Here is a 24,907-nt window from a genome sequence, read left to right on the forward strand (position 1 = left end):
AGCAGGCTATTTCAATATAAACATTGCTGATCTCAAACTGGTGTGTTTAACAAGAATGACATTTTGTTGTCTTTTTCTTCCCCAGCAAGGAGTAGAAACAAAGCACCACATAAAATATCTCAGGATTCATTGTTTATTTTTACCAAAATGACAAATTTCAATGAAAAGTTTGAAGATGATAAGGAAACAAAAAATAATTTGAGAACTGATTATTATTCCTTTTTAAAATAAGATAATCTTAAAATGAAAGTTGCTGGGAGATAAAGAACATCAGTTATGTTAAGGCAGGTCTTCTTTACCTAAAATTAAACTCCCTGCTTATTACTGCTCTTGACCTGAAAATTAGTTAAAGCAATGGCTCTACTTTAAGATGCATATTAATGCTCATTATAAATGCATTTCTTATCAATGCAAATCAGTGTTGTGTGGTCTTGTTGATGTTTGAAACTGTACTAGGATAAAGCTAAGTATTAAATATGTCTACCATGTTATAGGAGCTTACTAGTTTTATTAACGTCTGACATCAATAAGAGTGAACTTAGATTCTAATTAGAAAGAGATTGAAGCAAGAAGAAGGCCAATGAATCTGTATACTTTTCCTACTTGATATCAGTATAGTTTGTTTAAATAAGAATGTTCTCCCTTTCCTGTTCCCATCATCCTTGTCATGTGGTTTCTAATATAACTTCTCCTCTTTCATTCTCAAACTATATTCCTAGCTGTCCTTGGTGGTATAATTAATTTCAGATATGGACTATGTAGGAAGATGCCCACAATAATGACTCAGACACATGTCTCCATGGTGATGTTTGCAGACACTTCAAAACCTTCAACATGATTTTACATAACTTATTAAAATGCAAATTGGTCTAGAGTTTTAGTTCAAATTCTAAGGCAGTTCTTTCTGTGATGCCAGCTGAGTTTACAAAATATAAAAGATGGAAGTAAGATCTTGAATCAGAGACACATTTATTCTTTTAAGATGACTAATAAATTATTTTTAAAATAAAACTATAAGTAATGATGGAAATATCTATATCCCTCAGGGCTTTCCAGAGCATTCTTCAAACCACAGATGGAGTTGCTAGAGTTACTAAATGAGAGGCCTGAAAACTATCTCATATCTAAATATAAAACTGTCTATAAAGAACAAAAATATTATTGTGAAGAAACAAGAATTTTAAATATGTCTCTTTAACTAAAGAAGGAAAGTATTTTCAAATAATGAAATTTAAGTAGTCCCAGAAATAGTTATATACTTCCATATTAATCCTTCCACATCTGCCCAAGTCCTTCTAATAAATATCTCAACCTTCCTCTCAAAAAGAAAGCTGATGGCTACAGTTAATAAAATTCATCATAAACGCACATTGTTGGTGGCTTAGCCATCTTCCCATAAATCTTGCTACAGAGATGGTGTTTTCCTACCCATACTGTCCGTGTTTACTTCTGAATCCCAGTAATTGTTCCCAGTCCCTTCAGGGACGTGGTCACTTTTCTGTGGTTATTGCTCCTTTTCCTCTTTCCTACCAAAGACTATGGATGGCACTAGGATAGGAAAGGCTGCTGGAGCATCACTCCTCTTATTTTATGTCCTCATTAAGGTGATGCATTGGTGGATTGGACAGCAACATTGTTCATTACCTGCTCAAATAAATCAAATAGTCCATTCAGTGGCAATACTCCTGTTATACTTCACTAGTTCTTCATAAATTTTTTTCAGGTAATGAGCTAACTTTTGAGATTTATAGTTTCAAAGAAAAACAAGACAGGAAAACACAAAACTTTCACTTGGCCACTATATGAGGTTAGTTCACTAGGCATTTTGGTTTTTGCAGTTATTAGTGAAGCTTTATAATTATATCTAAAAAAATATTTTATGTTTAGAAGTTTCAATGGGGAAACATCTTCTAAAAACTAGTTTGCAGGGGAAAAATTGCAGAAACTATGAGATTGAGTTAATTAGTCAAATCTAGTAACATATTAAAAAAAAAAAAAAACAACAACAAGGCTTTCACACAAATGGTGAGTGTGAACGATCACCAGGTTGGAGGCAGGCTTGCACAGACGGGGAGAAAGGGATCCGCCATGCTTTTCTCTCCATTTTTTCTGTTTTTACCTGCAAGAGGAAAGATCAATGCTGAAGGGAGATGTGGATGCCAAGTTCTAGGCAGGAAGCCATGAACTTCGGAGATTTGCCATGTCTCCTTGTCAGGTTAAGTTGAAATAATTAACAGAGAGAGCTGTCTTCTGGACCCTGAGGATGGAGGTCCAAAGGAGGGTGACAGAAAAAGTGACAAGCTTTGCCCAATCAAACCTCTCTGCTTCTTAGTGACTCACTTTTTAAAGATTAGTAACTGGAGACCCTTCACAAAAAAAACAAACAACAACAAAAATGAAAAAAAAATTAAAATTCTGACCCTGTGTATAGTTTATTCCCCACAGTCTAAGTTTACCCACTAAAGCATATGCTTATGTTTTGAAGAATTTTAATGAAGAAATATAAACTAAAATAGATTTAAGGAATAATCCTAAAGAGTTAATCAGTAGTTGAATCAGGATGTCATGATAGCAATGCCTTGAATAATATTTATTTTATGTCTATATTTATTAATAGTAAAGAGGAAGGAAATAAAGAAAAACATTTATAAAAAGTTGCCATGGGTATGTATAAACAGTAACTACCAGTATTCTCCTTCATAAATATGAGGTTTATAGTGATTAACTGTCTCTCCTGATCCCACAGGTTATTAAATATGTAAATAGCTAACCTATGTGTGCCAAATGCCAAAGACCATAGCCTTTCCTTCATACCATGAAGATCTTATAGAAATTGTTCATGTTTATTAATGCAGTTATGGTATTATACAAAAGGGTGCAATTAACAGATGATTGTCTATCTCTTTCTGCTACTCTTAACTCAGAATAGCCTGATTATTAGAATTAGGCTACTTACTAGCTACTACTGACACTGATGGCAGTTATTTAAATAGACAAATGTATCTAGGACAATTTGCCTCTGCTGACGGCTTGTTGCAAATTTAGTTCTTATGGTAAATAGTTTAACAAAGGTTTTAGAACTCGGATACTTTAAGCACATGAAATTTTAAGCTTCTTAGATAAAAATTGAAACTGTAAATATGACATATATTCTTTTCCCCCCACTTTTAAATAAGATCTTGGTAGGTTTTGCTGTATTAGCGGAATGTGCTTATCTGCAATCTGAAGTTTTAAGCCTGGAGAGAAGGGGATGTGTACATTCCCTGAATGAGCTTCCCTGAGCTCCTTCTGGCATGGCTACCATGGTTATCATCCAAGCTGTTTAAAGTCCAGACATCTGAGGGGACCAGATGCTCTGTTTATCAAGAGCCACTACAACCGAAGCGAGCAGGTGCTCAGAAGTGTATTTTTTGAACTACTCAGTGACGCTCCTACAAAGGATACCTATACTTTGGTATGTCACAAATAATTTGCTACTAATAGCATTGAGAATTTAGAAATTTGTACATTATATTTATTCTTATTTTAAACTGATATATAAATATTTATCATATAAATGGGATACTATGATGTATATATGTATATGATATACATACATATGGTAAAAAGTATTTAAAATCCTTTTGTCTAATTTTTTAAAACTACACAGTACATTATAGATATCTGCAGCTATTCTAGTGTGTAATGCAATACCAACACTTCTTCCTTCTAACTATAATGTTATTCTAACTAATCTGTTAACCAACCTTGCTTCATCCCTCCCCCACCTCACTTTTTCCAGCCTCTAGTTACCATCATTTTACTATCAACTTCTAGGAGATCAACTCTTAAAAATTACACATCTGGTGAGATCATACAACTATTTGTCTTTCTGTGCCTGGGTCATATAACTTAACATAATGATCTCTAGTTCCATACATGTTGTCGCAAATGACTGGAATTCATCCTTTTTTATGAGAATGCACATTTAAAAAATATAAGTGCATTCAAAGTTATCACTGCAATATGTGAGATGTCACTCACTTGTATCCCAATGCAGTTTCAAATAAAGAGATTGCTTGTTCAGGAGTGCTTTGAGAAATCCACACAAACCTCAGTCAACTTCCTCAGATATTCACATGTCCAGAGTGACCATTAATGATGGCTAACACTGGACAATTAGAAATTAAAATAGTGTTTTATTTTTTAGGAGAAAGGAATTTGGGGATTTATGCCAGAGTCTGCAATCACTTATGAGAGGATAATATACAGTAAAACACTGTGATGGAAAAGTGCCCTGGCAGAGAAAAGGTAGAGAACTGCTCCCTGCTGTTCTGATCTCATGGGATACCTGACTCAGATGTTGAGTACACAAGGGGTGTTCTGACACAGAGGTTGGGGTCCCAGGGTCAGTTTTGAGTAGAAAGGAGGGAGGCTGCCAAATCTAAAACAGCTGCATTTGTAGGGTACTAAGAGATATTGTCCAGAGAGTTGTAAGACCCATTAACATGTCTTCCTTTCCCTTGCAATATGTTTCATTAAATTCCAGTAATGTTTGGAGGAACCATGTAATAAGAATTTGGAGGCACTAAACTCTCCTTCTGGTAGCTTCCTAAATTTACCATATGTGTAGAGGTAAACACTTTTTCTGAATTTACTTCATTCTCCTTTAATAAGAGGCAAAAACCTCAGGGGCATAGTCAAATTCCTGGGGCGGCTAGGGTAGTAGGCTCCTATCTGTGAGGCGGTGGTTGGTGGGAAGGCTGCCTGCACAAGGCACCCTAAGGACAGAATTGCACATTCCCCAAACTCAAAAGGTCAGACATTCCATAAAAAATCATCAATTACAAAATTGTTTTGTTTGAAAGGGATCTTATATCATTATTTCTTTTCTTGGTTATTTTATCAGTAGTAATATTAAGGCGTTTTTTCTTCTGTTTAAAATATAAAATGAATTGAAAAAGATGATTTTAATGAAATTCTAATTTAAAATAACCTAAAATTATACAGTACTCTCTAACTTAGCTTGGAATTATCAATGACTCAGAGCATTTGTGTGTGTGGCAGGCAATCTAGTTACTTTGATAAACTAAACATTTTCTAACAGTGATAGTGATATACAATAAAAATTATGTGGTGTGATTTATGTATCTGGAAAAGTTAAATATTAAGGAAAAACAGAAGTAAGTTCAGGTTGTTGCATCTGGAGCATTGATATCTGCCTGTATCTGGCTTTATAGTGTGAAAATTGAGAATTTTCTTTTTAAAAAATTCTTTTGCTAATGAAATGAGATTAATAATCTTCTTGCTACCACTTTAAAATGGTTTTGTTAGGATGATATGGTAAAATTTATATAAAAGTTTTATTGATATATGCATTCTAATATAAGATATTGAAACATTTTGAATGAGTTATTTTTTTGACCGTATGAATTATTATGCTGTAAAAAAAAGCAGGAAAACATACATCAGTTTCAATTAACTATTTTTAGGCCAAAGAGTGCATTATAAAATCAAGTTTTCAAACCATCTACTATAATTTATTTGCTGTTTATTCTATTGGAATTATAACTGTATAAAGTTAACTAGTTGGAAAAAAATGTTTTAAATTATTATAGCTTCCCCCTGCTTGTTATTAGGTCATATGTATGTGTGTGTATAAATATATACATATATTTAATAATAAATATATATACATGTACATATATATATTTCATGGGTGAAAATAAAAATTACAAAATCTTTTATCAGAGCTTTATATGTAATAAATATTTCTTTTCTTTTTTTTTTTTTAAAGAGAGAGTGAGAGAGGAGAGAGAGAGAGAGAGAGAGAGAGAGAGAGAGAGAGAGAGAGAGAGAATTTTTAATATTTATTTTTTAGTTCTCGTCGGACACAACATCTTTGTTGGTATGTGGTGCTGAGGATCGAACCCGGGCCGCACGCATGCCAGGCGAGCGCGCTACCGCTTGAGCCACATCCCCAGCCCCAATATTTCTTGACAAAATAGAAAAGGCTTACATTTTAACATTTCCACATGATTTTATCACATTAAATATATCTGAATTAGAATTTATTTATATCAAGTTACAGTAATCTTAAAATTGTGTGCCAAATAATATTCTTAATAAATTTTATATATCCTTATATAATATAATAAACATATGAAATAAGTTAATATGTCATTATAACATGCTATATAATTATATTATTTCATTATAAAATACCAGATAATTATAATATTTATTATGTCATATATTACATATTAAATAATGCTATTCATATTTATTTTATATTCATAATATATAACTTTTCACAGCATAAATATTAGAATATAATTCTTAGTGAACAAAATATAATATTTTGTGAACAAAAATTAAAATTATTTGCTAAATATGAAAAAACTGTCATTAATACACTTATGAAGAATTTTCAACATCACCCTTTATCTGTATCTGCTTTCAAAAAACTGACGTAATTGGTGTAGTTTCCAGCTTGATTTGACATAATTGTCTGGTAAATACACAGAGATGTGTAAACCTGTTTGGGGCACTGCAGTGGAGAGTCTAAAAGCTCAGAATGCCTATTAAGTTCTGCAATGCTTTTATGTTTTCTCCTGATTCAAAGACAGAAGTAACAGAGTTGTTGACTATTTTTAGAAAGATGCCATGGATACAGATCAACTGAGTAGCAAAGAAGACATTCCAGTTTTCCAAAAGTTGATCATTTTTATTTTAAGACAAAGAAAGTCAGAAGTAATCACTATACATTCAACTTACATTGAGAAATATAATATCGAATCATTGATATACTTTAAAACTCTAAAAATAAATGGAAAGTCTGTTATTTTTATCCAAGCTCCTTTTTTAAAAAAAGTAGCACTACTAAGTTATAACTTTGAAACAATCATCCATTTTCTAAATTTCGTGTTTATTATAACCAGATATGCATTTTGGCTCAATATTTCAGTTTTAGTATGTAACAATTATGGAAAACTGGCCCCTAATAGTTTTTCTTTGACCTAAATTTTCTGATGCTCTTAAGAAAGGGAAATGGGAATGTTTAATTTCTGGGCTATTAATAGCTGTATCGCCAAGGCTTCATGCAGAGTGGGGTTAGCATGCCTCAGAAGGGCGCCCAATCTGTCATTGTTCCAACCAGTGTGGGCAGCAAGGACCATTTTGCTGTCTCAGTTCTCCAAGGCTGATGAGACAGAGTCTTTAGTCTGTCTCTGTGGCAAGATTTCCTTGGCCAAAGCAAGTGGAAAACACAGGCAATTATCCAAGTATCTGAGGTAAATGTGTGTTTTCTGCCCCAAATACTTGAAAAACTACCTCTTTAATTTGACTATGATGATCTGGACACTGATTTTTCTGCCTGTATAAATTTTTCCCTTTTCTGGATTTCTTCCCGTTCTCGTGTGTGTGTGTGTGTGTGTGTGTGTGTGTGTGTGTTTGTGTGTGTGTACACGTATATGCATGCACATGCATGCATAGGTGTGTGGTGAGGTACGTGTATATCTGGATACTGATTTGCTGTATATACTACATGAAAGTTTTATGTCTATTCTTCCTAATTTCATGGTGATCTGACTGATTAATTTAAATATATTTTTGAATTAATTTTAGCCTGGTATGCCTTCATAGTAATTTTGAGTATTAACCCACATTCATTTATTTAATAATAATTTGAATAAAATAATTTTTAACACAATGTTAATATTTATGCCAGATACCACAGAATTCTAAACTCTGATTTAGCACCAAGAGTTTCACAAACTTTTAACATACTCTCCATCCTGCTGCCTTCACTAACATGAAAGTTCCGAGTTACTCATTCAAAAAAACTCTAAATAATCCTTGAGGTGGTGATTTAACATTTTCCTAAAAAACGTGTTTGGTTCTATCTTTTCCCAAAATGTTTCTAAAATTAAATTACTTTTGTGACTATATGCCAGAAAATGCAAGGGTAAAAGAAAAGAAACAGTTTCAGTAGAAACTGAAATCAGAAATTTTTACTGTTTAGTAACAATGATTATAAAGCTGACCTGATAATCTATCTAATATGGTGAATTTTAGAAATTATATCTCACTTTATGAAAAGATTTTCCTAGAAGCCTAGGACAATAAGACTGAACCAGGGTCCTAAAATGATCAAGTGCCAGTAAATAAATAGAGAATGAAGGGGAAGGCACTTTCTCTGTGTCTAAGTTTGTGAAATGAGAGGATAAGAATTGTCCAGATGACATTTAGGATTAATTCTCAATTTCAAATTGTATTTGTATAACAAAAATATATTAAAAGTATTCAACATCTTTAGCAATTAGGGAAATTCAAATCAAAACTATACCCAGATTTCATCTCACATCAGTCAGAATGGCAGTTATCAAGAATACAAACAATGATAAATGCTGAAGAGGTTGTGGAGAAAAAGAAATACTGTTATACTATGGTGGAATAAATTAGTATAACCACTATGGATATAAGTATGAAGGTTCTTCAAAATATTAACAGTGGAAATACCTCGGTAATAATCCTAAAGAATTAAAGTGACCATACTATAGCAATACCTGCATATCCATGTTTATAGCAGCATAATGCACAATAGCCAAATTATGGAATCAGTCTAAGTGTCCATCAATGAATGGACAGAGAAATAATACATGTATAATATATATATATATATATATATTATACATATATTATATATATACACATATAAAATGTAGTTTTATTCAGTCATAAAAAAGAATGAAATTATGTCATTTTCAAGAAAATGAGTGGAATTTGAGAGCATTATGTTAAGCAAAATAAGCCAAACTCAGAAAGTCAAGGGTCATGTGTTTCTTCTCTTAGGTAGAAGCTAGAGGGGAAAAAGAGGTGGGGGTGATGTGCCTGTGTTGGAGGGCAATCTAAAAAAAATAGAAGGGAGGATAGTGGAGTAGAAGAAGGGAACCAAGGGTAGGGAGGAGGAGGAGAGAAAGGGAGGTACTGGGGAATGATATGGATCAAATTATATTGTTATATTCTGTGCAGGTATGAATATATAACAACAAATAACACTATTATATATAATTGTAATGTACCAATAAGAATATGAAGTTGTATTTTCAAATGTCAAGAAGTGGGAAGAAAAAAGATGTAATTAATGTATCAATTGTCAACAACAGGATTAGTACACATTTACCTCAGAGGAAGAACATAGTTATCTATTCCATATTTCTTAAACACAGTGTACTAGTTTCTCTGGACAAATATATCCAAATAAACACATCTAAAACATTTTTGCCTGAACAGAAAAGACTGGTATGCTCTGTATATAAATTGCTAATACAGAACAGCTGAAAGTAATAAGTAGTCAAAAACATTTTTCATAGAAAAGGCTTTTAGCCAACCATTTCTAATAATTTAAAATGTATGGATATTATTCAGACTAAAAAGTGTATTGACAGTTTCCACTTCCACAAGTTTCCAGGTTATTTTATTCAGATATGTTACCTTTACTTATCAAAGACAGAATTTAAAAGGATTTAGTCATCAAACAAAATGACCTTCTTATGAAAGAATCTGGTAACCATGTCATTAGGTCAAGTAATAAAAACTTCAATAGACTATACCAAATAAAGATGGCATCTAACTTGTATTTTTCTCCATTCTGTATGTCTATGTTTGACTTTGAAATAAAGTAGAAAGTCACACACACACACACACACACACACACACACACACACACACACACTGCTTCCAGCTAAATAAAAATCCACGTAAGACAAAATGAATGTTTCCAATATGACAATAGAAACAATATAAGCATATTCACCCTGTTTTCATATTATCTACTTTAGCTTCAGCTACTTTTTCCCCCCAAACAATTTCAAATTCCATGGCACATATGTTGGAGATGGGAATCAGATCAAACAGAAAGTTTTAGATAATAAAGGCCTTTTGTCTTTTGTTTGCCTTTTGAAAGCTCAGACTTCGGTTAAGAAATATTATTTAATGTAGTATAGAAGCACAGAGGAGGGAACCTGAAAAGTAGAACCCTGACTACATCTCCTATTTGGCAATTTTAATGCCAAACATGTTTGGTTCATGCAGATGTCCGGAAAGTGTCCCTAATAGCCAGCAGCGTTGCTAACGATGTTTGTAACATAGAAGGGAAAGGTGTAAAGCACATATAAGTGAAAACTTATATAATTATATATAATTTCTTGCTCTTGTGGCCTAGTTTCATGGCCCATTTTTAAATATCATTCATGAATGAGAACTGAGATTTAGCAAACTGCACCTTATTGTGTTTCCATGAGTGTGGCTGAGTAAATCCTGAGGATCCTTTGCTTCTAAGTGACGCTCTGAAAGGAAGAGCTTTAAGGTCTCAAGAAAAGTCTGCTGAAGATCATTGACACAGGACTGCTCCCCAGCCTAGAACACTTGAGGAAGCCACTTGAAACACTTCCATGAACTTCAGAAGTAAACATTTTATTAGAAACCCAGAAATTTGTATCCATTCTCTTAGAATGAATTTTCACATTAGAAGCCTAAAAATAAATATCTAAAGTATAATAGAACTGATTCTTTAAAAAAAAAAAAACAAGACAATGGTTGTGAACTAAAATGGTCATCTAAATATTAAGCAAATTATAGTAATCTGACTTTTAAATCTGTTTGACTATAAGACACAACTCTAATTTGAAAAGGTTGATTCTAAAATTACTTCTCTCAGTGATACATTTTTTTCAATTAATACCAATATATGTTCCTTATTAAAAAAAGACAAACTGTCACTGAAATTTTCTCAAAACAATTTGAATATCATAATACTAAGAATGGCACTATGACATCCTGTAAATGTATCTTAATTTTAAATTATTGCTGTATCTAGGGACTTGTTATTGCTTTTACCATGTGTTTTTTTTTTTTTTCTGTTTTCTTTTCTTTCTTTTTAATACATGCTTAGGTTGAGTGGTCCTGTGATTGACTACAGGGTTTTTAAAGCTAATTCCATCTAACTTAGTGTGACTTAGTGTTTAACTGCAACTGTGTTAAATGATGATGGATAAAGGAAAAGGGCATGGAATTAAGCCTTTTCTCTCCACCTGGCTGCTTTCCTCCATTCTCTGCTATCCCTGGCCTTCAGTCAGAACTCTATTTCATTGCTTCTAGCAAGACATTAACATCATTTTTTTCTATTGTCTTCTGATTTTAATTCTATATAGTTCCCCCTGATCAACTGGAGGAAAGGACTATGTTAACTGTTTTTTTTTTTGAAACACATTTCAAAATTAATTTGTTCTAAAAATACACTATATAAACAAAACAGTACAACTTGCAAACTGTCCAAAATGAATTCTCTAGAATAATAATTTCCAAATAACAGTTAGTTACTTCTTTATCACGTTTGTATTGGGGACTAGTTAATTGCACAGAGTTGCCAACCCAGGCCAGGTTTAAATATTTAGACATTTTAGGATTGTATTAATCTGATGTCCTCCATTTTGATATTCTTTAAAAATGTATTTAATATTTATTTAAAGGAGAGATGAAAAATTGCAAGGGGAAAAATAGAAGAGGGTTTTTAGTGCAGGCTTAACTCTACTGCCTTTAATAATTTTAACACTGCTTCCAAAGCTGCAAGTCCCACCCACTTTGCCTTTTCCTAAGGTTAATTGGACACATCCCTTTAAAGGCAGTGTAGTGGCCATCACTGGGCAAACATTCCTTTGGGGAATGCCAAGCTCTATGCCTTCTAATCATATCATACAATTCTTAAAATAAATGCCCACAAATAGCTATACATTTTCTCTATATTTCTAGTATATTTTATGTCCAGTGATTTTTGAAAGTTTCATTTTGAGCTAATTACAGGTACATATGCAATTGTGAAAAGTAATCAGAGAAGTCCTTCTTTATCCCCCAACACAATATCATTTTGCATTACTAATGTGCAAGCAGAAAAATTGACACTGGCACAGTCCATCAACCTTAGGCGGATTTCGCCTGGTTTATATTTTTTCATGTGCCTGTGGGTGTGTTTGTTTAGTTATAAGTGATTTTTAGTTTTATCACGTGTGTAAACTTGGGGGACCACCACCACAGTCAAGATACAGAATAACTTCATTGTAAGAATCCCCTGTGCTACTTGTGTATAGCCACAGCCACTCCCTCCTCTCCCTCTCCCTAACCCTTAACAACCATTAATCTGTTTTCAATCCGTATATTTTTGTCATTTGGGTTGCTTATACTTTGGGGATATTATAAATACAGATGCAATGAATATTTGTGTAAATATTTTTATGTGAACTTAAGCTTTTATAACTCTAGGATAAATGCCCAAGAGTGAAATTGCTGGCTCATGGTGAGAACGTTAGTCTTCTAAAAAATCACCATATTGTTTTCCAGAGTGGCTATTCCATTTTACATGTTTCCAAATAATATGTAAGTGACCCAGTCTCTTTGCATTATTTCATTCTATTTTTTTAATTTAAGCCATTCTGATAGGGATATAGTGATATCTCTTTAGGTCTTCAGTTTGTATTAAAGACTAATGGGTAATGATGACAGATATTTTTATGTGCTTATTAGTTTTATACATTTTGATGACATGTCTGTTTTTGTCTTTGCCCATTATTATATTGGATTTTTTGTCTTTTAGATGTTGAATTCGAAGGAATCTTTGTAGATACAATTTTTTTGTGTCAGATACACAGTTTGAAAATATTGTCTCCTAGTTTGTAGGTTATCATTTTATTCTCTTCAGAGATTCTTTTGCGTAGTAAAATTTTAAAAACTTTGATGAAGTGCAATATGTCACTTTTCATATTATACATGATGCTTTAAGGTATTAACTCTAATAACTCTTCAACTACTTCTTGGTTCTGAAAAGATTTATCTATATTTTTTCTAAGAGTTTGGTAGTTTTATATTTTACATTTAAGTCCATCCATGATCCATTTTGAATTGATTTTGTATAAAATTCAAAATTTAGGCCAAGTTTATATATTTTTTAACATTTTTCTCTTTTACCTATGAATGCCCAAGAGATTCAACACCATCTGTTTTAAAGGTCATCCTTCTTCCATTGCATTGTTTTTGCATCTCTGTCAAGAAACCAGTGAGTATATTTGTGTGGGTCAATTTCTGTGGCCATTGTTAATATACAATGGTTCACCAGATTAATCTTTGATCTGGCTTTATTAAGCCCATCCTAGAGATATTAATTCAAAAATTGCCAAGAGAGGGCCTAGAATTGTGTGTTTATGTTAGCTGTCGTGGTGGAGCTGATGCACATACAAGGATGGGAGCTTGGACCAGAAGTACACAAAGATTTCTCATCCACCATTGCAAAGAAGGATGGTGATGAGAAACCAGGGGACAGCAGGTTCTTTGTTATGCTCTTTTATTACATTATATTTGCTAAGAAACATCTAACATTTAGGAAAAATTATAAAGGATAGAAAAATGATTACACAAAAATCTACTACATGTCTTGAGAAAAAATTACTTATATAGATGCAGCTTTTAGCAGATGCCCCCCCCTTCTTTAAATGATATCCTCTATCACTCCTTTCTTCCCACCACAGATATAACCACTCTCCTGTATTTCATGATTCTCTTTTTCAAGTATTCTTTATATTTACCCATATTAGATGTATACCATGTATGTGCACCACATGCACACACTCACACATGTGTGTGCATGCACACACATCCACACTACATTCATACATGTATATAGATGCCTGATTAGTGGCTATATAGAAACCTGAAATAAAAGCAAATCACATCTTAATCATCTTAATCAGACTTAGCTCAGTCTGCTTATGTTATAATCTAAACATTGTATTCTACCCCAGAATTCTTGTTCAAAACTGAATCACCAATGCACTAGTATTTGGAGGTAGCGTGTTTGGTAGACTTTTAGTCATCAGAGCTCTGCCATTAATGCCCTTATAAAACAGGCCCCAGAGAGCTGTTCTCTTTTATCTTGTGAGGACCCAGTAAGATGGTTCCTTCTATGAGCCAGAAAGAAAGAAGAAAGAAGTCCTCACTAGATACTGAATCTGCTGGTACCTTGATCTTGGACTCCCCAGCCTTCATAACTATAAGAAATAAATCTTGGTTGATCATAAGTTGCCCAGTTTATGGTATTCCATTATAGTATCCCAAACAGACTAAGAGAATTTGCATCTATCCACATATTTATTGGTTTCTTCATTTACTATGAGTTTTGACATCCCAGAACTTTCTCCTAGGAAATTTTCCTGAAATTAACCCATTACCCGTCTTTAGAGATAAAAATCTCTAGGAGGATAAACTATTTCTGTTCATCTTAACATGGCTTTAATTTTTCTCATTATAAAATAATAATTTGTGTAGATAAACAATGGAATTTAATTCAGCACATTGAAGGTAGTGTATGTAGTATTCTACAGCTATTCTTATGAGACAAATTAATCCCAAACTTAGTGGCTTAAAAACAATAAATATTATTTTATCTCACAGTTTTGATAAACTAGGAATTCTTGAGTGGCTGAGCTGAGTGGTTACTGATCATTTTTTCTCATGAGATTTATAATCAAGATGTCAACCAGAGCTGTATCTGAAAGCTCAAGCTGATCTGGGAATGAAGGATATGCTGCCTAGACAGCTCACTGAATGATTGGGCAGTTAGTGCTGGTTATTGAAGAAGGCTCACTTCCTCTTCCTGTTGTTCTACACTTCTGACTGTCCTCATGAGATGAAAGCTGTCTTCCCTCAGAACAAGTGAGCCAAATATCCAGGCAGAAACAGCAATGTGTTCTACCACTTAGCCTGAGAAATCATACACAGTCACTTCTGCTGGCACATAGCACAACTCCATCTATGCAAGGGACCACACTAAGGTTTGTGGGCCAGGAATCAAGGATCAATGGAAACCATCTGAAGGCTGATGTCCCCAAGTATTATTGCTACTTGGTAGTCCACTAACAGAGGATTGCTACATCTTTGGAGAAAAAAAAAAATCTTTTTACTCTCATACTTGTTTCAATACAAGTTTATTCATTTTTATTTTCTTGTGTTTCATTTTGATGCTTGAATACGGGAAACCATTTTTGCCACTAATACTCCCACATTTATAATCATTAACTTAAAATTTTTTTAGTTGTAGATGAACACAACACCTTTATTTTATTTATTTATGTGGTGCTGAAGATCATGGAACTCAGTGCTCCATGCATGCAAGGCAAGCATGTTACCACTGAAATACAACCCCAGCCACACTACCACACTACCATGCTACCACTGAGCCACAAACCCCATCATTAACTTTTTAAAAACTGTTTGTCCTTATTTTTTCTAATGTTTCTTCTGAAAATCCAATTTGATAAATTAGACAATATGCACTTTTCTGGCAATTCTCCTGGGGTCCAATTAGTGGTTAAATAAATTAAAGTACTATACCTTCGACAGGTAAACATTTATGTCCTCTATAAACGATGATGTCTCACATTTGATTACTGGGCCCATATTTTAATGGATTATTTCCACTTGACAAAAATTGCTGCTATTTTTCTGGTGTTTTGATTTTGCCATAAATGACACAGACAAAAAAAGGGAGTAAATAAAATGTTACATATGCTTTGAATATGAAATTTTCCCATATTCCATTTCAGTTTTTTATTTAAAGACTGCTAAACTTTGGATATGGTTTGTTTGTGTCCTCCAGGGGTTCATGGGTGGAAAGCTTGTGGCAATGTTGAAAGATGGTGAAACTCTTAAAAGGTAGGCCTCAGTGCAAAGTAATTAGGTCATTGTGCTCAGCATGGATCCATACTGGCCTCATGAAGTGAGTTAGTTGTTTGCATTGCATGAGTTGTTATAAAAGAGCAAACCTCATTCCTGAATTCTCTCTGGTTTCTTATCTTGCCAGGTAATCTCCCCCTCCCACATGTACTCCCACCATGGTGATGCCCCCTGCCATGAAGTCTTCACCAGAATAGGGCCAATGCCTGGGCCATGCCCTTGAACCTCCAGAACTATGAGCTACATAAATCTCCTTTCTTCTTACATAATTAAAGCTCAGGAATTTTGTTATAACAGTGGAAATTAACACAGAGATGCTCAGATTTAACTGACTGTCTCCATTCTAAAATCAATTTAAAATGATAATTAAAGGGATATGCCTAAAACACATTTTTCCTGCCATACAAATTGCTTTCATCAAGTTTTACATATATAACCCTAACCCATCCGCAATTACAAAGTCACACACACACACACACACACACACACACACACAGTACAGAGGGTAGCAACATTTTTTTTTTTTTTTACTATGCACTGATTTCCTTCAAGGTTATATAAAATAAAGGATTCCACAGTCTTAATTATATCTGAGTATTTATACTTTTGTTTCAGTCATCTGATCAGTATAAATGTTTACATAATAGACTAATTTTGTTATCAAAAATTTTCTTGGTGTTCCTCAGAAAACTGCGTTCCCCTCTACAACGTTCATTGTCTCTCTCATAACACTAATTTCAGCATCTGCAGTTCAGATCGCTGATATCCAATATAAATTAGAATTAGTCCATGTCAAACCTGACAAGTTTTTATATATGTCTAAAGTCTACTGAATCCTTACTAATATTCCAAGATCCATAGTGGATGCCTGAAACTGCAGATAGTACCAAATTGTAAATATATTGTCTTTTCATATACATACATAGTTATATAAAGTTTAATATATGAATTTGCACAATAGAAGATTAAAGGTAACTATTAGAATGATTACAACAATAGACTGCAACAAAATTTTGTGCTTTAGGGCTGTTATTACATAAAATAAGGTCATTTGAACATAGGCACTGCAATACTGTGTAATTAATCTGTAAACCAAGACAGCTATACACAGGTAGTATATACAGCATGGACACAGTAAAAAAGAGAAATGTTTCTTATCCTGGGCAGTAGGAGTGGGACCACATGAGATTTCAACATGTTACTCAGATCAGTATGCAATTTGAAATTTATTTTTTTCTTTTTTTTTTCCAGCTTTTTTCTTTTTTTAAATTTTATTTATTTATTTTTTTATTGTTGGTCGTTGAAATTTAAAATTATATATGTCTTGAATTTTCCATTTAACATTTCAGAGTATATTTGATCATGGTAACTGAAACCACAGAAAGAAAATTGCAGATATGGGGTGGGGGGCAATTATGAAGTGTTTTCAAACTTTTGAGTAACAGATATTTATTCTTGAAGTGCTGAATACAACAATCTTCAAAGGAATTCAGTCTAAATGTGCTACTAAGATCTCACAACAAGAAATTTAATGGATTTTTAAACTTTTTTTTTTTAAAAATCAATTAACCAGCTCTTTGTTTCTCTTTTCAGAGAATCTTGATCTACATGGGGAAAAATAAGGAATACAAATAAAAATTAAGTTTTTTAGTGCTTTGGGGCCATTTGGTGGCTGAGAAAATCTGATGAAAACTATAAATCCTCTTCCTAGGAAAACTCACATATACATGGAATTTAGTATATAATTTCAGCAGTTTCATATATCTCTCGAGGACATTCCATGAGCTCTAGGTTATGACTTCATGAACTAGATGCAAAAGCACAATTAAGTGGACAAATGGGCCAACAATAGTATTATCACTTAAGGCAAAATATGCTTCATATAAACCAGGCATGGTGCTTCACACCTGTAATCTCAGCAGCTTCAGAGGCTGAAACAGGAGGGTCGCCAGTTCAAAGCCAGCCTAAGCAATGGCAAGGCACTAAGCAACTCAGTGAGCCCCTGTCTCTAAATAAAATATAAAATATGGCTGGAGATGTGGCTCAGTGGTTGAGTGCCCTTGATTTCAATCCTTGGTATTCCCCCCAAAATATGCTTCACGTATTACTCATTATTAATATAAAAATATTAAGAAAACTTTGCAATTGTATATCCTCTGACTTAAATAAATAAAACATTTTAGAAGATCTGCAATATGTTTTTGACACAAACTCTGCAGAAATACATTAATCTATTTTAATTGTGAATTTCTTTTGATATAAATGAATACCTTTCTTATTATTTGAAATAAAGCTCACAGAGAGATTATGACTGTGTAGACTTGAATAGGGCTAAGCAATACCTTTCATTTATGTGTATAGTTTTATTAGCATCCTGCTATTGTTCATGGTCTTAAAATGTTATATTTTTCCTGAGTACACTTGCCAGGTTCTTTTGCCTTAAGGTGTTTTTTCCTGGAACTAAAAAGACTTTAGAAAAAAATGTATTTCCACATAATACCTGGTATAGTCCCTTTTTATTGGTTTTAGCTATATAAAAATATATGGCAAGGTGATTATTAATTACCTATGTGTATGAATAATATCAGTACTCTTACATTATATCTTTAAAACATCCTCTTCCCTCAGAATACTAGAGAGTGTTCTGTAGAATTATTACAATGAGCTCATTACAATGTAATCGTATAAAAATATCCATGTCCATGCATTGTGATTGATCCCTACTGTAACATTAATTCTTATTCTTCTCATGTGCAAGGAATTTTAATTAAATCTACACTTAGGCTATGCTAGAAATGGTTTAATAGCTTGTGCTCTGAATAGAAGGAACCGTGAATTCATTCCTTTCCCTAATGACTCTTGAAAACAACTGATGTACCAGACAACAAAATACTCCAAATAGAAACACTGAACCTAAATGAACTTTCTCTAATTTAGAATTTTGTAGGCTTAGGATTTTGTTTATTAATTTTCATAAGTGTTTTGTGGAACAAATTGAAAGAGAAACTCCCATTAGGTTCCTTAATCCTGTACTAGAGAACATATTTAACTGAGATAAAAGTTTTTCTGCATTTTTACTATGTTGCCTAGGGACTCCATATTAACACTGTTCTAGAGGGAATTCAGAAAATGTATAAGATTGAATGAAAGTCTATTAATCTAAGTCTGGGAGGGGCAGTAAAACATTAGAGATATTATTTTATTAACTAATTTTTTATCCAAAAATTATAGTCAAATGTGGATTTAAGTAATGGTTACTAAATATTTCCAGTTGGTAAAATGTGAAAAAATTGAAGTTTTATTATGACATTGAGACAGAGAAAAAGAGTCATAAAACTATGTAAAAGAATGTGCAATTAATTAAACATTAATTTAAATGTATACATAAATTTTGCAATTTAGTTTAGGAGATAACTCATGCACAGTTAGCTATGAAACACATTGGAGAAAGCAGTAAATGTTGTGAAAGTTTAGAAGATAAGAGGTTAAAGCTGGACATCAAAAAAGGATTCCCAAATTTAATAATATGTGAGCAACACCTGGAAAGTATGGATATGAATTGGCCAACAGATGATGTGAGAAATACATTAAAGAACTGTGAATCAAGGAACAGATGTAGAAACACAAGGGTATTGTGAATTAGCAGGACATTTAGAATTGATTATAGGGAATGATGATAAGACATTATAAAGTAAGAAGTCTGAAGTCAACACACAGATTGTCTTGGGTACTAAGCAAAATGAAATGATCTTCATTCCACAGGCAACCAGCAAAGAGCCACTAAATGAATTTCAACAGAGTGTGTCATGTTCCAAGGCAGCCTCATCCCCACATAGAGGCAAGAAGCAAAGGGGTTGTATCTTTAATAAACACATATCCCATCACATTCTCAATTATATTATTTGTAAGGACAAAAGCAGTAGTTTGAAAATGAGCTACAAATAGAAGCATAATACATGAATAAATTAGATTTTTATTCTATGATGATGGTTTGTGATAAACATGAAATACTCAACATTATAGTAAACAGCATTAGTATATTTTTCCATAAAAAAATAAAAAAGGAAACAGCACTACACCCAACACACTAAAAAAAAAATTAGTAAGAAATAAAGTGAGTTGAGTACTACGTTTAAAAACACAAACATTTAGTAGGTCTGTGGGGTAACTTTCTAGAGGATATAAAGTTAGTTAAACAACAACAAATCAGTCTTGTTTACTTCTTGTCTGGCATAAATCATTCTCAGACATGGGTAAGAAGCTAAGATGCATTTTGAGGCATGGAATTGAGACCCTACATAAGAATTTGAATTGAGACCCTAATAGTTTCCAGAAGATTATACTTATTGACGCAAACCTTTGATTATGTAATTTTAAAATTGTGAAATTCTTACCTCGAACAACAAGGTCAGCTGAAGCTGAAGAATTGTCCACAATTGTTTGAGCGGTACATGTGTATCTTCCGGCATGTTTCAGCTGGGCATTTCGAATGAGCAGCTCACCATTGGCATCCAGCTGTTGGCACAAATAGCAATCATTCCAATCAGTACATTTTTCCCCCAACAAATTATATGGCATTTAAAATCAAAAGGTATTTTTTTTCTCCCCAGACAAAATGAACACCATTAAAAGACACCTAACTCATTTTTTTTTTTAAAGAGAGAGTGAGAGAGGAGAGAGAGAGAATGTTTTTTTAACATTTATTTTTTAGTTCTCGGTGGACACAACATCTTTGTTGGTATGTGGTGCTGAGGATGGAATCCGGGCCGCACGTATGCCAGGCGAGCGCGCTACCGCTTGAGCCACATCCCCAGCCCACCTAACACAGTTTACACGTGAAGCTTTGGCTTCTCTGCGAAAAAAAATAAAGTGAATTAACTACTTAAGGTCCTTTTCAGATTTAATAAACTTATCATTCTATTATTTCTAATACTGGAGAGCTACACTGGGAGAAAACCAGGAGATAAAACTATTTTATTGATACCATTTAAAGGTCTCATAATGGTAGTGTTAAGTGTCAACATGGATAAATAAATGCTATGTGGCTGAGATTTGCTGATTTTGTTTTGCAAAGCTTATTTCTTAGTCTGGTTTCAAGATGTGCCATAGTTTATTTCACAAAGATACTAAAAGTTGATAGAAACTGTCAAAATGAACAGTTCTACTATAATGCTTTGTCACCAAAATGTAAGCTGAATGAGGATTTTTGTTGTTGTTATTCTTCAATATTCTATTCACAATGCTCTGAAGAGTGTTCAATGAATATTTTTTGAAGGAGGCTTGCGGGAAGCTTACTTGTTATGATAAGGCATTATTTTAATGTAATATCTAAGTATAGCTAGCATATATTGGATGTTGTCTAGTTTGTAGAAGGCCTAGGCTATGAATGCATACATATTATTGTCATTTCATTCACTTTGATCACGATCCTCTGAACAACATCTAATTATGTCTACTTTATTAAAAGTAAGAGGGAGACTAAAAGAGTGGTCAAGTAATTTAACTAAGGTTTCAAAACTTTACTTTCTGTTTTTGGTTTTTCCATTTCTTCCCCTTTTGCTCTTCAATCAATTCTAATGTGGACCTCATCCCTTTTCCTGACTTTACCTAACCTTCCAACGGCATCTGACCTTCCTTATCAAAATACTCAGCTTTTCTAGTCACCTGTAACTTTCTGAAAACTTCAAAGACATTCTCAAGCCCACCTCTTCTCCAACTTCCTCAAGATTTCATCATGAATTCTTGAAATTATCCATTGTTTTCCATTACTACTGCTTCTGCCTTTGACCAAACTACCAAACTCTCTCCCCAGACTTATTGTATCCTATTTGGTCTCATCAGCACCCTTGCCTGACTTCACTCTTTTCTTCACCTGATACCCAGAATGACCTTTTAAAAAAATGCAAACATACTCAAGTCACCAGTCTGTATAAAAGTGAAGAAATTTAAACATTTAAAACTTCTTCTTCCTGGAATACAAGTCATAAACCACTCTAACAGACAACCTGCTTCCTTCTCGGGGGATACCACCTCACTTACAAGCTGCTCTCCAGGAAGAGCATTCCCTTCTTAGGACCACAAGGGCAAGTTGTTGGGTCTTATCTCTAACGCCCCATGGTATTACAGCTCCTAGAAACATGATACCCTTATACTCTACCCCATCACCACCTTCACCTAAATAATGCAAACTACTCCTCAAGCAACCTACCAATTTTCTCTAGAGCCAACAGTTTCCTTGCCTTGTTTTATCATAGCACTGTGTATCTTATGTCATATTACATATCTCAAATATTTATGCAATTATGCATCAATCTCTCTGGCAGATTGTTAGTTTTCTGTCAGTAAGATACGTGTTGTAAGTTCTTGTGTTGTAGACCCCTAGGCTGTATGTGCTGCAGTCCCAGGACTGGCACTGTGCCAGGAACATAATTCCACTAAATGCACATGCTTGAATGAAGTACTCAAACTTATTAAGTACTTGGTCATTTTCTTTTAAGATAATATATATTCACATCTTTTTTAGCTTCAATCAGAATTATGTTAGTAGATATGTAACATGTAAGCTCATGACAATGAGAGTATTTCCTAAACACATTAAAGAGGATGTTCTTGGTGTTAGGAAGAAGTACACACTCTTGTTACATCTGCAGAGCCTCACCTGCCCCATCACATGGCTAACCTCAGCCCACATTTGAGATGCCCCTTCCTTCTCCAGAATTCAAAGCTTCAGTTAGGTGTTGGCTTGCACATTTTCCTTGTCACTATCTCTTTCTAGTATAATTGTGCAGCAGTTCATTTTTTCTACTAAACTGTAATTCTTTGAAGGAAGACTAGATCTTATTTATTATTACATATAATATACTTAACGTCATATCTGCCACATGAGATGAAATCAACAAGTATTAAATAAATGAATTAATTAATACTTATTATCTAAAATGACATAAATATTTTTATCAATTTTAACTTAATTAATTTTATTTTACTAATTTCACATGCATTTTTCAGTTCAGATAATTATGCTATTAGGTTGCTACATCCATCTCCTTAAGATCAATTCTTCATGAGATATTTTTCTCATTTTTTAAAATATTTTTTTAATTTGTAGTTGGACACAATACCTTTATTTTATTTCTTTATTTTATATGGTGCTGAGGATCGAACCCAGTGCTAGGTGAGCATGTGCTAGGTGAGCACTCTACCACTGAGCCACACCCCCAGCCCCTATGTTTCTCATTATTTATATACTAATTTCATGAGAGAATGTAAAAATTTAGAAAAAAATGAGCATATTTATAGGAAAAAAGAACATTGTTAATACTTTTTTTAAGAAAATGAAGTGTAAGGTCTTTTTTAATTCAATTGTGTAGTAAGAATTTGACATTGCCCAAAGAGATTTCTGGCCCTTGTGTCAGCTTCTGAAAGGAGACTTCTAACATCGTTCTTTCCCTGGTGGTCTTGGGTTATACTGGATGGCTGGATGGTCTAACAATATGATTTAATTTGGAGGTTAGCCACACTTGTATAATCTCAGAGTAAAAACTGGTCATAGAGTAAGGATTGCATAGTCTAACAGTGAGATTGAAGGTGGGAGACAGCAATGGTTGTAGAGTCTTAGAGGGGGATGGATGATTGTGCCAGAAAGATGAACATTGTGACATGGAATAGTGGTCTTTGATAGCATGGTATCAGTGAACCTAGAGATTGAGATTAACCATGTGGGCAACCCACCAATCGTGCCTACATAATGAATCCCTAATAAAAACTCTGGATATTGAGGCTCAAGTAACTTCCCTGGTTAACAATACTTTGTGCATACTACAACACATCAAAGATGGTAAGTAATGCACTTTGATTTCACAGGGAGAAGGTTATGGATACTCTGTGTTTGGTGTTTCTCCAGGACTGCCCTATCTTCCCCTGGTTGATTTTAACCAGAATCCTCCTTCTTTAAGAAACTGTAACCACAAGTATAACCACTTCATTGAGTTCTACACATCTCTTCTACTGAAGGATTGAACCCAAGGGTGGTTTTGGCAACCTCTTGAACTTTGCAATTGAAGTCAGGAGTGAGGGTGGTCTTGGAGACTGTGCCCAGTTTTGTATTTGACCTAACTCCTCATACCATACTAAATAGAATTCATTTATGAAAGGAGATTCAATATTATTTTATTACTTATATTTAAAAAATATTAGAGGTAAGCAGAATGTAAGGTTCTGTATATGAGGAAGGTGATTATAGGGGTTTTTCTTAAACTATAATAAAAGCCAATTGGCACATTATCTAAGTAATTTACTAGTGAGGAAAAAATCAAAATAATATAATTATAGCAAAAAATGAACAGTATACATTTATGAGACTGCTTTTATATGTTTTGACATCCTTAAAAGAATGCACTGGCTATTAAATATTTATTAATAGAAATGTGTTAAGTAAAATGTTTTTAAACTATTAGGGCACAAGAATACTAAGAATGCTATCATATTGAAAAAATAATAATGTTCACATAAAAAACATTTACTCTATTATATTCTTTCCTTAAGTGAGCTCAGTACCTTGATTGCTTCAGATTTCTAGATAAAAGATAATCAATCCTGTGAGCTGGAGATGTAGCTCAGTGGTAGAGCCTGTCATTTAGCATATACAAGACTGAGTTCCATCCCCAGCAGCAACAACAAAGATTATCCTGTTATTAAACTTCCATTATCTCATTATAAAATAACCTATTCATTAAAAAATATTTTCTCATACAATGTTATAATAACAAAACTAAAAAACTAATATAAAAATGAACAAGAGCATTGACATTGCTTCTTTAAAAATAGTTATATATCTGATATTCTTTATTTCTTAATGAAGTAGTTATCTTTCTGTTCCTAAGTTTCCAGTATAAAACATAATACTGTTTATATATCCATCTATTTTATTCTGATAGGAATGGAGTGGTTTTTCTTTTTATATGGGCACATGTAATAGAAACAAACTACTTATGTCCTCAAATATTTCATCAAATCTAAACTTACCAAATCTTCACAACACTTTTACAATTTTCAATTAAATTATTCTAGAAGTTTAATACTAAACTGATTTTAAAATCAGCTCTGTTTTAAGCATTTGGTTTTAGGAACATAATGATAGTTTACTTGT

At 33.3% G+C, this 24,907-nt stretch overlaps 1 protein-coding gene across 1 annotated transcript in view; it reads right to left on the bottom strand.

Annotated features, from left to right (window-relative positions):
* Nucleotides 1–2,039: 2,039 nt before the first annotated feature.
* Nucleotides 2,040–24,907, bottom strand: part of Cntn1 (contactin 1) — a 71,803-nt gene continuing 48,935 nt past the window's right edge. Inside the window, exons 14-15 of the mRNA XM_026408514.2 lie at nt 20,154–20,274; nt 2,040–2,119 (exon numbers count right to left, since the gene is read on the bottom strand). Coding sequence (XP_026264299.1) covers nt 2,040–2,119; nt 20,154–20,274 — 201 coding nt within the window. The remainder of the gene's footprint in view (nt 2,120–20,153; nt 20,275–24,907) is intronic.

This window comes from Urocitellus parryii, chromosome 5 (assembly GCF_045843805.1).
Source record: "Urocitellus parryii isolate mUroPar1 chromosome 5, mUroPar1.hap1, whole genome shotgun sequence".
NCBI lineage: Eukaryota > Metazoa > Chordata > Mammalia > Rodentia > Sciuridae > Urocitellus > Urocitellus parryii.